General features: G+C 36.0%; 1 protein-coding gene across 1 annotated transcript in view; it reads right to left on the bottom strand.

Annotated features, from left to right (window-relative positions):
- LOC148950353 (uncharacterized) overlaps window positions 1–12662 on the bottom strand; it is a 253340-nt gene that overhangs the window by 14823 nt on the left and 225855 nt on the right. Inside the window, exon 12 of the mRNA XM_089091845.1 lies at window positions 10700–10806. Within this exon, the coding sequence (XP_088947971.1) occupies window positions 10700–10806 (107 nt within the window). The remainder of the gene's footprint in view (window positions 1–10699; window positions 10807–12662) is intronic.

Genomic DNA, 12662 nt, shown 5'->3' with positions numbered 1-12662 from the left:
ATTTTTTCTCATTTTTGTTTAATGGAGTTCTCAAATCACTTTCGACTATAAAAAAGGGCACTAGCCCTTTGAATTTCCAACCAAATGAGCTCCTCTTCAAGTTTCTACGACAAAGAATTCAATGAAAACCTTATATTTCCCCAGGGCATAACTTATAACCCTTTCCTTGAAGACTGTGGGGGGGGGGGGTGAGTATCCTGCTCAAAGGTATAATTTCATGAACTTTAAACTGCTTGGAACCAAATGTCAATCTCAAAATTTTCGTTGGATGAGTTTGGAGAAATGGTGGGCGTGGAAAGGGTGTTGGTTGCCTTCCAATCACTTTCGACTATTAAAAAGGACACTAACCATTTCAATTTCCAATCGAATGAGCCCTTTTTGAAGTTTCCACGACAACACATTCTATAAAAACCTCATATTCTCCCAGGGCATAACTTACAACCTTTGCCCTGAGGGCTGTGGGGGTTGTTATTCTCAAAGACCTAATTTCCAGAACTTAAAACTACGTTGAATAAAATGGCTACATCAAAATTTTTGATTGGATGTGTTTGGGTAAAAATTGGGCGTAAGAGGGGGGTTAGTTAACCTCCAATCACTTTCGACTATTAAAAAGGGCACTAGCCCTTATAATTTCCAATCGAATGAGCCTTTTTTGAAGTTTCTACGACAACGCGCTCTATAAAAACCTTATATACCCCCAGGGCATAACTTACAACCCTTGCCCTAAGGGCTGTGGGGGAATATCCTCCTCAAAAACATAATTTCTATCTGGAAATAAACTACGCTGAAAAAAATGGCTAACTCAAATTTTGATTGGATGTGTTTTGGGAAATGATAGCGTAGGAGGGGTGTTAGTTAGCCTCCAATCAATTTCGACTGTTGATGAGGGCACTAACTACTCCAATTTCCAATCGAATGAGCCCTTTTCGAAGTTTCTAAGACAACTCCTTCGATACAAAGTGCCCTGGTATGAAAAAAGAAAAAAAATAGTAATACATTTTGCCATCATCGTTCTTTACTTAGGCTGCGCAATTGTGCTGCCTACGATTTCTACAACAACTTTCTATATATACCTTATATGCCCCCAGGGCATAACTTACAACCCATGCACTGAGGGCTTTGAGGGGGCTATCACCCTTAAAGACCTAATTTCCAAAACTTTCAACTACGTTGAACAAAATGGATATCTAAAAATTTTAATTGGATGTGTTTGGGAAAATGGTGGGTGTGAGAGGGGCGTTAGTCACTCTCCAATCACTTTCAACTATTACTAGCCCTTTCAATTTCTAATTGAATGAGCCCTTTTGAAGTTTCTACGACAAAGCTTTCAATAAAAACCTTATATGCCCCCAGGGCATAACTTACTACCCTTACCCTGAGGGCTGTGGGGGATGGGGTTGTCATCATTAAAGTTCTAATTGCCAAAACTTTCAATTACGTTGAATAAAATGGCTATCTAAAAATTTTGATTGGACGAGTTTGGGGAAAGGTTGGGCATAAGAGGGGGGGTTATTTGCCCTCAAATCACTTTCGACTATTAAAAAAGGGCACTAGCTCTTTGAATTTTTAATCATATGAACCCCTTTTCAATTTTCTACGACAAAGATTTCAATAAAAACCTTATATGCCCCAAGGGTATAACTTATAACCCTTGTCATGAAGACTGTTGGGGGAATGTCTTGCTCAAAGGTATAACTTCCATAACTTTAAACTGCTAGGAACAAAATGGCTATCTCAAAATTTTGATTGGATGTGTTTGGGGAAACGGTGGGCGTGGAAGGGGTGTTAGTTGCCTCCCAATTGCTTTCGACAATTAAAAAGAGCACTAGTTATTTCAATTTCCAATCGAATGAGCCCTTTCTGAAGTTTTTATGACAACGTGTTCTATACAAACTTTATATGCTCCCAGGGCATAACTTACCATCCTTGCCCTAAGGGCTGTGTGTGTGTGTGTGTGTGGGGGGGGGGGGGGGTTTTATCCACAAATACCTAATTTCCAGAATTTAAAACCACGTTGAATAAAATAGCTATCTCAAAATTTTAATTGAATGTGTTTGGGGAAACGGTGGGCGTGGAAGGGGTGTTAGTTGCCTTTCAATCTCTTTACTATTAAAAGAGCACTAGCCATTACAATTTCCAATCAAATGAGCCCTTTTTGAAATTTTTGCGACAAAGCGTTCTATAAAAACCTTATATGCCCCCAGGGCATAACTTACAACCCTTGCCCTGAGGGTTGTTGGGGGGGATGGGGTTGTCACCCTCAAAGACCTAATTTTCAGAATTTAAAACTGCGTTGAATAAAATGGCTATTTCAAAATTTTGATCGGATGTGTTTGGGGAAAAGTTGGGTGTGAGAGGGGGGTTAGTTGCCCTACAATCACTTTTGACTATTAAAAAGAGCACTAGCTCTTTGAATTTCCAATCGAATGAGCCTTTTTTGAAGTTTCTACGACAACGGCTTCTATAAGAACCTTATATGCCCCCAGGACATAACTTGCAACCCTTGCCCTGAAGGCTCTGGGGGAGTGTCCTCCTCAAAAACATAATTTCTATCCGGAAATCAGCTACGCTGAACAAAATGGCTATCTTAAAATCTTGATTGAATGTGTTTCGGGAAATGGTGTGCGTGGGAGGGGTGTTAGTTGCCTTCCAATCACTTTCAACTTTTAAAAAGGGCATAAGCCACTCCAATTTCCAATTGAATGTGCCCTTTTCGAAGTTTCTACGACAAACTCTTCAACACGAAGTGCCCTGCTCTAAAGGAAAAAATAATACATAATAAATTGTGCCAACATCGTTCTAGTATGCCCCCAGGGCATAACTTAAAACCCTTGCCCTGAGGGTTTTGTGGGAGTGTCCTCCCCAAAAATATATTTTTTTTTAGCTAGAAATCAACTACGCAGAACAAAATGGCGAGTAACCACTCCAATTTACAATCAAATGAGCCCTTTTCGAAGTTTCTACGACAACTCCTTCGATACAAAGTGCCCTGATATGGAAAAAAAAACAACAACAAAAAAATAATACATTGTGCCAACATCGTTCTTTACTTAGGCAGCGTGATTGCGCTGCCTATGATAGTTCAAAGATCATATAAAAAAAACACCGGTGTCGACACAACCCCCCAGGGCTCGGGGGCAGGCGTTATAAGTTATGCCCTGGGGGCATATATGGTTCTTATGGAAGGGATGCTCGTATAAACACTAAAGAGGGTTCATTTAACTGGAAATTGAAAGTTTTGGTTCACTTTTTCAGAATCAAAAGAGACCGGAAGGCACCTAGCCCCCCCACGCCCTTCTTCCTTCAAACCCATCTGATAAGAACTTTGAGATAGCTATTTTTTTAAATAGTTTAAAGACCATAGAACAAAAACTCCGGGGACGACCCAGCCCACCAGGGCCCGAGGGCAGGCGTTTTAAGTTATTCCCTGGGGGAATATATGGTTCTTATGAAAGGGATGCTCGTAAAAATTTCATTTGATTGTAAATTGTAAGTTCTAGTTCAGTTTTTAGAGTCAAAAGAGATTGGAAGGCAACTAGACCCTCCCTGTCACGCCCCTTTTCCCCCAAACAAATCCAATAAAAATTTTGAGATAGTCATTTTGTTTAAAATAGTTAAAAAATCATGTGACAAAAACTCTGGTGTAGACACAACCCCCCAGGGTCCGGGGGTAGGCGTTTTAAGTTATGCCCTGACGGCATATATGGTTCTTATGGAAGGGATGTTCGTATAAACTTCAAGAGGGTTGATTTGATTGGAAATTGAAAGTTATAGTTCACTTTTGAAGAATAAAAAGAGATCGGAGGGCACCTAGCCCCCCTCCTCCTCCACGTCCTTTTTCCTCAAACCCATCCGATAAGAACTTTGAAATATCCAATTTTTTTTTGATTGGTTCAAAGATCATATAACGAAACCTCTGGAGTCGACACAGCCCTCCAGGGCCCGAGTGGAGGCGTTGTAAGTTATGCCCTGGGGAAATATATGGTTCTTATGGAAGGGATACTCGTAAAGACTTCAGAGAAGGCTCGTTTGAAAATTGTATGTTCTAGTTCCATTTTTGAGAGTCAAAAGAGATTGGAGGGCAACTAGCCCCCCACGCTCCTTTTTCCCCAAATGCATCCAATAAAAATTTTGAGATAGCCGTTTTGTTAAAATTGTTCAAAAGTCACGTAACAAAACCTTAGGTGTCGACGAACCCCCCTCGCCAGGGCCCGGGGGTAGGAGTTGTAAGCTTTGCCCTGGGGCGCATAGGGTTCTTATGAAAGGGATGCACGTATAAAATTCATATAGGGCTCACTTGATTGGAAAATGAAAGTTCGAGCTCACTTTTTAAGACTCAAAAGAGATCCAAGGGCAACTAGCCCCCCCCCGCCTTCTTTTTCTAAACCCATCTAATGAAAATTTTGAGATTGACATTTTGTTATAAATAGTTCAAAGGTCAGATAAGAAAAACTCCGGTGTCAATACAACCCCCAGGGCCCTGGGGAATGCGTTCTAAGTTATGCCCTAAAGGCTGTATGGTTCTTATGATAGGGATGCTCGTATAAACTTCATAGAGGGCTCATTTAATTGAAAATAAAAAAGTTCTAATTCACTTTTTAAGAGTCAAGAGATTGAAGGGCACCTCCCCCCCCCCACGGCCTTTTCCCCAAATCCATCCGCTACAAATTTTAAGATAGCCATTTTTTTTAAATTGTTCAAAAATTAGATAACAAAAACTCTGGTGTCGAAACAACACCCCAGGGCCTGGGGGTATGCGTTGTAAGTGTTGTCCTGAGGGCGTATATGATTCTTATGAAAGAGATGCTCGTATAAATTTCAGAAAGAGCTAATTTGATTGGAAATTGAAAGTTCTAGTTCAATTTTTAAGAGTCAAAAGATATTCGATGGCAACTAGCCTCTACCCACACACCCTTTTCCCCCAAACCCACCCGATTAAAATTTTGAGATAGCAATTTTGTTAAAAATAGTTCAAAGGTCGGATAAAAAAACTCTTTTGTCGACGCAACCCCCCAGGGCCCGGGGGTAGGCGTTGTAAGTTATGCTCTGGGGGCATATACGGTTTTCGTATAGAAGGGATGCTCGCATAAACTTCCGAGAGGGCTCATTTGATTGGAAATTGAAAGTTCTGTTTCACTTTTTAAGAGTCAAAAGAGATCGGAGGGCAACTAGCCCTCCTCTACGCCCTATTTTCCTCAAACACATCCAATAAGAACTTAGAGAGAATTATTTTTTCAAAATGGTTCAGAGATCATACAACGAAAACTCCGGGGTCGACACAATCCTTCAGAACCAGGGGCAGGCGTTGTAAGTTATGCCTGGCGGGGATATATAGCTGTTATGGAAGGGATGCTCGTATAAAAACCAGAGAGGGCTCATTTGATTTGAAATTAAAAGTTCTAGTTCACTTTCTCACAGTCAAAAGAGATCGGACGGCAACTAGCCCCTTCCCCTCCACTTCTTTTTTCCCCAAACCCATCCAAAAAAAAATTTGAGACGGCCATTTTGTTAAAAATAGTTTCAAACATCAGATATTAAAAATCTGGGGTCGGAAAATACCCCTGGGCCAGGGGATAGGCGTTATAAGTTTTGCCCTGGGTACATATATGGTTCTTATAGAAGGGATCCTCGTATAAACTTCAGAGAAGGCTTATTTGATTGAAAATGGAAGTTCTGATTCCCTTTAAAGAGTCAAAAGAGATCGAAGGGCAATTAGCCCCCCCCCTCACCCTTTTTCCCCAAACCCATTCGATAAAAATTTTGAGATAGCCATTTTGTTAAAAATATTTCAAATATCGGATAATAAAAACTCCAAGGTGGACCAAATCCATTTTTTTACTTTGATTTTGTTACATGGATACTAGTTTTGATACTTTGATGAACATTTTGAAAAAAAAGTTTGATTTTGAAATAAGTTTTTTTTTAAATTTGAAAATTTTTGCAATCATAAAAGAACAAAAATTAAGTAAAAAAAAACTTTCCGAAAAAGAAGTTTTTCAAAGAGAAGTAAAAGCCATTATAAACTTAAGATCAGCAGATGCAAACCCCTGTTAAAATTCAAACTCAAAACGACCAGAAATTACTATTCAATAATAAATGAAACCCAAGACGAACAGAAGTTAAACAAACAATCATAGCAAAAAAATATACAACAAGTAATAATATAAATGAATAAATAAATGTTAAAGCGAGTAATGCTTAAATTGAGTATGCAAATCAAGCTTAAAACGCAAAATTAATATTTTGCTATTAAAGCATAAATGAAACTCAAAACGAACAGAAATTAAATAAAGAATCATTACAAATAAACATACAATAGATACTAATGTAAATGAATAAATAAATCTCAAAACGAGTGAAACTTAAACTGAGTATGCAAATCAAGCTTGAAACGAGAAAAAATCACTGCAGACAAGAGTTTAGGTATCGCCTCCTTCTCTCACTGTAAAAGTATAAAACCTACTGCGGCATGGCACTTTACTGAAAAATATATATGTCTTAAACAGTCTTGGAAAGTATAAAAAAATCAAATTGAATATTTGATATATAATGATATTAATTGGTTAATGATCCATCAGTTCAAGATTTTATTTCACTGTGATTTTATTTTCATTTTAAATGCTGTAAGAACTGGAAAAGAAAATATTTGTATTATAGTTCATTTTCAGTGAAGCGCCAATGACGCAGTAGGCTTTATCTTTTTACAGTTAAGGAAGGGGCCAATTTTAGGGGTCTTGAACAATTTTAGAAAGAATTAATAAATTAAATTGAATATTTCATGTATAATGATATTAATTGCTGAAAGCTTATCAGTTCCAAAATTTTACTGTGATTTTAATGTTTATTTTCAATATTAAGTGCAAATGAAAATATTTGTAATATAATTCGTTTTCAGTAAAGCGCCATGACGCAGTAGGTTTTAGACTTTTACAGTGAGAGAAGGAGGCGATACCCGAACTCTTGTTTGCAGTGATTTTTGTCCGTTTCAAGCTTGATTTGCTTATTTAGTTTAAGTTTCATTCGTTTTAAGATTTATTTATTCATTTACATTAGTAAATATTGTATGTTTGTTTGGATTGATTCTTTATTTAATTTCTCTTCCTTTTGAGTTTCATTTATACTTCAATAGCAAATTATTTTTTTTCGTTTTAGCCTTGATTTGCATATTCAATTTAAGCATTACTCGCTTCAATATTTATTTATTCATTTGTATTATTACTTGTTGTATGTTTTTTTGTTATGATTGTTTATCTAATTTCTGTTCCTTTTGGGTTTCATTTATTCTTTAATAGCAAAATCTAGTTGTTTTGAGTTTGAATTTTAACATATATTTTTATCTACTGATCTTAAGTTTAAAATGGCCTTTACTTTTCTTTGAAGAACTTCTTTTTCAGAAAGTTTTTTTTTAATTAATTAAAAATAAAAAAGGACCTGTCTATCCATGTTAAGGGGTCAATGAGCAATAGAGCCACTTTCAAGAAAAACGGACAAGAGATACCGTTCCTGAAGCAGTATTAGTTGGAAATATTTTCCCTTGAGAATTCTTTGTCTATTTATTTTTTTTGTTAAGTGTTGTGATTCACTCTTTACTAAATTGCAGCTTTCACTGCAATCATGAACACGCACACATTTTCTGGTTTTAAGTTATCTAGAATAAAGACATGAATAATGTCTGGAAAAAGCCACACTGCAAGTTTCAGAGCAATAAGTGGTCTTACGTTTGCATGAACTCAACATAAAGTATTCAAATTTAGACCTATCTAGATCGGATTTCCAGCTTAGTGCTTTCATGTCTCATTAATTTTTAGGTCAAGGTAATTTGAAGACTGAAGAATAAGGTGGGCGAAAAATATAGAATTAACTTTCATACATGTATAGCGTTTTAATCCTAAATTTCAGTTTATTCTTCGTTCATATGAATTATATTTTCAGCATATGCTAAGGTGTGGAATGAAAGAGTAGCCCTTTCTGCAGGGATATTTTCTTGATAATTTCAAAATTTAGTCCTGCTCTTCACTATCGCGAAAATATGGCAAAGGATTAAGTCATTTTTAGGACATGGCCCACTCCCAAGTTTAGGATGCATCTAGCTTGCGTATTAGAATGAAACTGTATGCTTGTCACTTTCATCCAAAAATACTCTAGAATACACAGTAGTTCTACTAAAGGGTGTGGGTAACTTATTATTTTTTGTTTGATAATCTCAAGGAATATATAAAGTTTAAGCAGTATAAAATTTTAAGTTTTTCACTGGAGGCCTCATTGTTTTCTATTTGGTAATTTAAAAAATATCAAAATTGTTACTTTAAGGGTGATGTACAAGATTTTTGAGTTATTCTAGGACCTCAACCACTACCATTAGAGTATCAAGGAGGGGCACTTTTCAAACAGTTCGTGGTAACAAACTGTAAGTAAGGAGCGACCCGGCTCAATGGTAACCGAAACTCTAGAAAACGGGTTTTTGATACCAATAGATATATCAAAAGAATCTGATTTCAATGCTGATTTCAAATATATAACTTTCATCAAGTTTAGAGCTACCCATCAAAAGTTACGCGTCTGAGAAAATTTGGCTGATTTTCAAAAAAAGGGGGAAAGACCCCCTAAAAGCTATAGAACAAAAATAAAAATCACACCATCATATTCAGCGTATCAGAGAACCCTACTGCAGAGGTTTCAGGCTCCTATCTACAAAAATGCGGAATTTTGCATTTTTTGCCAGAAGAAAGATCACGGATGCGTGTTTATTTGTTTGTTTGTTTGTTTTTTTTCCCCAGTGGTGATCGTATCGACCCAGTGGTCCTAGAATATCGTGGGAGGGCTCATTGGAACGGAAATTAAAAGTTCTAGTGCCCTTTTTAAGTGACCAAAAAAATGGAGGGCAACTAGGCCCCCTCCCACGCTTATTTTTTACCAAAGACACCCGATCAAAATTTTGAGATAGCCATTTTGTTCAGCATGGTCGAAAATATGATAAATATGTCTTTTGGTATGACTTAATCCCCCGAAGTACCCAGAGGGAGGGCTAAAAGATATGAACTTTACCCAATGTTAACATATAGTATTGGTTATTCGGATGTATACAGAAGTTTTCTGTTGTTTTTTTTTCTGCTTGGGGTTGGTAAGGTGGGGTCGGGGGTTTTGTTTGAGGATCTGTTCATGAAGGAAGTGTTCATGGGGGAAGGGAAATTGCCATGAAGGGGGCGCCGGACTTGCCAGCATTATTTATTGGTTATTGGGAAGTATACAACCATTTTCAGGAAGGATTTTTTCTGGAGGGGGGCTAGAGGAGGGAGTCACTCTGGAGAATAGCTCCGGGGAGGATGTTTCTTTGGGGTAAGGGACATTTCTATGATGGGGGCACCGGATTTCCAAGCATTATTTAAAAAACGATCAGAAATTAAATAAAAAAAAAAAACAAGTTTTTTCAACTGAATTGTAATAAGGAATATTAGAACTTAAAACGAACAGAAATTATAACGTATGTGAGGGGGTTCTCCCCCAAGTCAATACCTCGCTCTATACGCTACAGTTTTTTTTAGTGCTTTCAAAAGAGCTATCTATTCTAATTAAACGGCCTTTGTGATTCAGGGGTTTGTGAATCAAATTTTTTTTAACTTTTAACGTAAAGAGCGTGGTATTGACTAAGGGCAGAACCCCCTCATATACGTAATAACATATACGTAATAAAAAAAACAATAAAAAAACAAGCGATACGGCTCAATAGTAATCGAAACTTTTAAAAACGGAATTTTCCCCTACAAGAGAAAGAATTTTAATGAAAATCACACCGTCAGATTCAGCGTATCAGAAAACCCTATTACATAGGTTAAAGCTCATATCTGCAAAAATCTGCAACTTTGTATTTTTTGCCAGAAGAAAAATATACGAATATAAAAGTTAGTTACGTGAGTTAATTTGTAAAGACATCAATTTAGCAAAATAAAATTAAAATTTTTATTAAAATAAAAGCTGCATTAACTAAAAAAAGATCAGAAATTAAATAAAAAAAACAAGTTTTTTAAACTGAAAGTAAGGAGCGACATTAAAACTTAAAACGAACAGAAATTATTCCGTATATGAAAGGGGCTGTCCCCTCCTCAACGCCTCGCTCTTTACGCTAAAGTTTGACTCTGTCTCACAACTTTATTTTTTAAAACAATAAAAAACTTTAGCGTAAAGAGCGAGGCGTTGAGGAGGGGACAGCCCCTTTCATATACGGAATAATTTCTGTTCGTTTTAAGTTTTAATGTCGCTCCTTACTTTCAGTTTAAAAAACTTGTTTTTTTTATTTAAATCATTTCAAGCATCCATCCTAATAGGTATGAACTATGAAAATTACATTGTCCTAAATCCTGTTTGATGCTAAAAATCAATGAACTTTTCTCTAGATAATTTTACAGAGCTTAAAAAGAAGAAGAATAGATATTTCCTTCCCACAGTAAGTGAAAATGCCTATATGAATAAAAAAATGAATTTGAAAGCAGGATTTTGAAAAGCCAAAAAATTCTCGGAAAAAGAGGTAAAATATAATAGTTAAGATTCTAATTAATTCGAGTCAGGATTGTTGGTAAATTGGTTTTATTGTTCATAATTAAGAACTGATAATAATATTTTTTTTATTGGCAGAAAATGAAAATGAAATGAAGGTAACAACAGTGGGCTTGATTTATTGGTGAAGCCTCTGACTAATACTTACTTCTGAACAGGGAAAGAGCTAGCAAAACTAACGTAAGTTGTGTTGCAATTTGTCGCTTCTGGAAGGTCGAACTCCTCAACTCTGATTACAAAGCCGGTCGAATTCGTCTGAAACATTTTTGAATTTGTGTCAGTATTGTTTCGCATTAGAATTTAGCATGTTCGTCAATTATGCTTACATTTTCAATTAATAAGTATTTAAAAAACAAGGTCACAATTGTAAACCCTCAGAGAGTAAATAGATTAGGGTGCAACAATGACTTTCTAAAACTGATTAAAATTATATGACAAAATAACGACAATGCATTTATTTTGTCTCAGCCAGTTTTTCGAAGAGCTGTAGGTTTTCTGCGAGAAATTACAAGTTATGATGAACTACTAGAAAAACCCCTCGAGCTGTGACAAGAACGATAAAAAGGTATGTATCGTGCCAGGGCTCCTTCAGCCATGAGAATTTATTTGAAGGGTTGCGTAAGGGTAATAATAACTCGCGCAATAAACTTGCTTAAGCAATGAATTTTAGAGCAAGATTTACTGAATTATTCATAATGGAGATTAGGAATAACTTAACAGTACAGAACATGGAACTTGAGGGATTTTCTAACTTCAGAACAAAAATGCGGCTCATCCTTCAAAATCCATCGCTTGAGTGAGTTTATTGAGCGAAGTATTTTTACCCTTGCGCAATCCTTCAAATAAACTCTCATGGGCGAAGGAGTCCCTGTAGGATGCATGACTTTTCATCATTCTTGTCATAGCTCGAGGGGGGTTTCTAGTAGTTCATCATAACTTGTAATTTCTCCCAGAAAACCTACAGCTCTTCGGAAAATTGGTCGAGACAAAATATTTTGTTCTAAAGTTAGAAAATCCCTCAAGTTCCATGTTCTGTGCTCGTAGGTTATTTCTAATCTCCTTTATGAATAATTCTGTAAATCTTGCTCTAAAATCCTACAATTCCACCCGTTTATGTCAAATTTACGATCAAATTGAAAAGTATTGATGAAGCTTCTTTCTAGTACCTTGCTTCTACGTTATAAAATTCCGTTTGGTTGCAGAAATAATTCAATGACTCTTCTTTATCGGATATTTCACGTTTGACTATACTTCCCTAGCTACAGTTATTTTTTTTTAATGTTTAGCCTTATCTTAAACATATTTTTACCCTGAAACAATTTCATTTTTACTTGCTTTCTCTTTAAAGATTATAATTAATTTGCTATGATATGATAAACCCAGTAGGGCCATGGCGAACAACATAAGAATAACATAGCAAAATAAATATATGTATACACAAAATAAAAACGAAAGTAAATAAAAAAGTAAACCCATTCCAAAAAACATTCTCGACGCGTCATACCCACACGAATGAATCTGCAACAATGTGCTGTTACTCAAATGGAATTTTTCTGGTTAAACTATCGTAACTAAACAAATAGTTTTCTTTCTTGGATATCAACTTGAAAACAAACCTTCAAAAGATTAAAGGTTTAGTTACATTTGCTTTTTTTCGGTATTTTATTTGTAACGGATTAAAATTTTAATAACTTAAGAGGCTCGGTACAAACAATACAGAATAATGTGAAATTGGAATCTCTAAGGATCTGAGCAGGCCCCTCCTCCAAGCCCTTTTGGCTATTCTTGTAAATGTACAAATAAATGCACTGAAAATTATTAGAATTAGATCTTGTTTGAAAGTAACCTACCTATCTACAACAGAGAACAACTAGCAAAGAAGAAGGATTTTTTTTAAAGATGGCATTGCCATTTTACTGACGTCTAGAGAGTTTTATAATAGCAACGCTTTTGACAGTTTCGTCAAATGTATATCACGTAAAAAAAAACCGTGGTGACGATAGAAATAAAAAAGAAAAAGTGTAGAGTTAAGAACAGCAAACTTATAACGTTAAGATCCCTGAGGAAATTTTTATCAATGTTTGTGATACAATGGTTTTTAATGGTATTTA

Source organism: Artemia sp. Qi Xiang Cuo, chromosome 7, assembly GCF_049724085.1.
Source record: "Artemia sp. Qi Xiang Cuo chromosome 7, ASM4972408v1, whole genome shotgun sequence".
Taxonomy (NCBI): domain Eukaryota; kingdom Metazoa; phylum Arthropoda; class Branchiopoda; order Anostraca; family Artemiidae; genus Artemia; species Artemia sp. Qi Xiang Cuo.
Note: the sequence above shows the minus strand (reverse complement) of the source record. Positions and strands in the feature narration are given on the sequence as shown.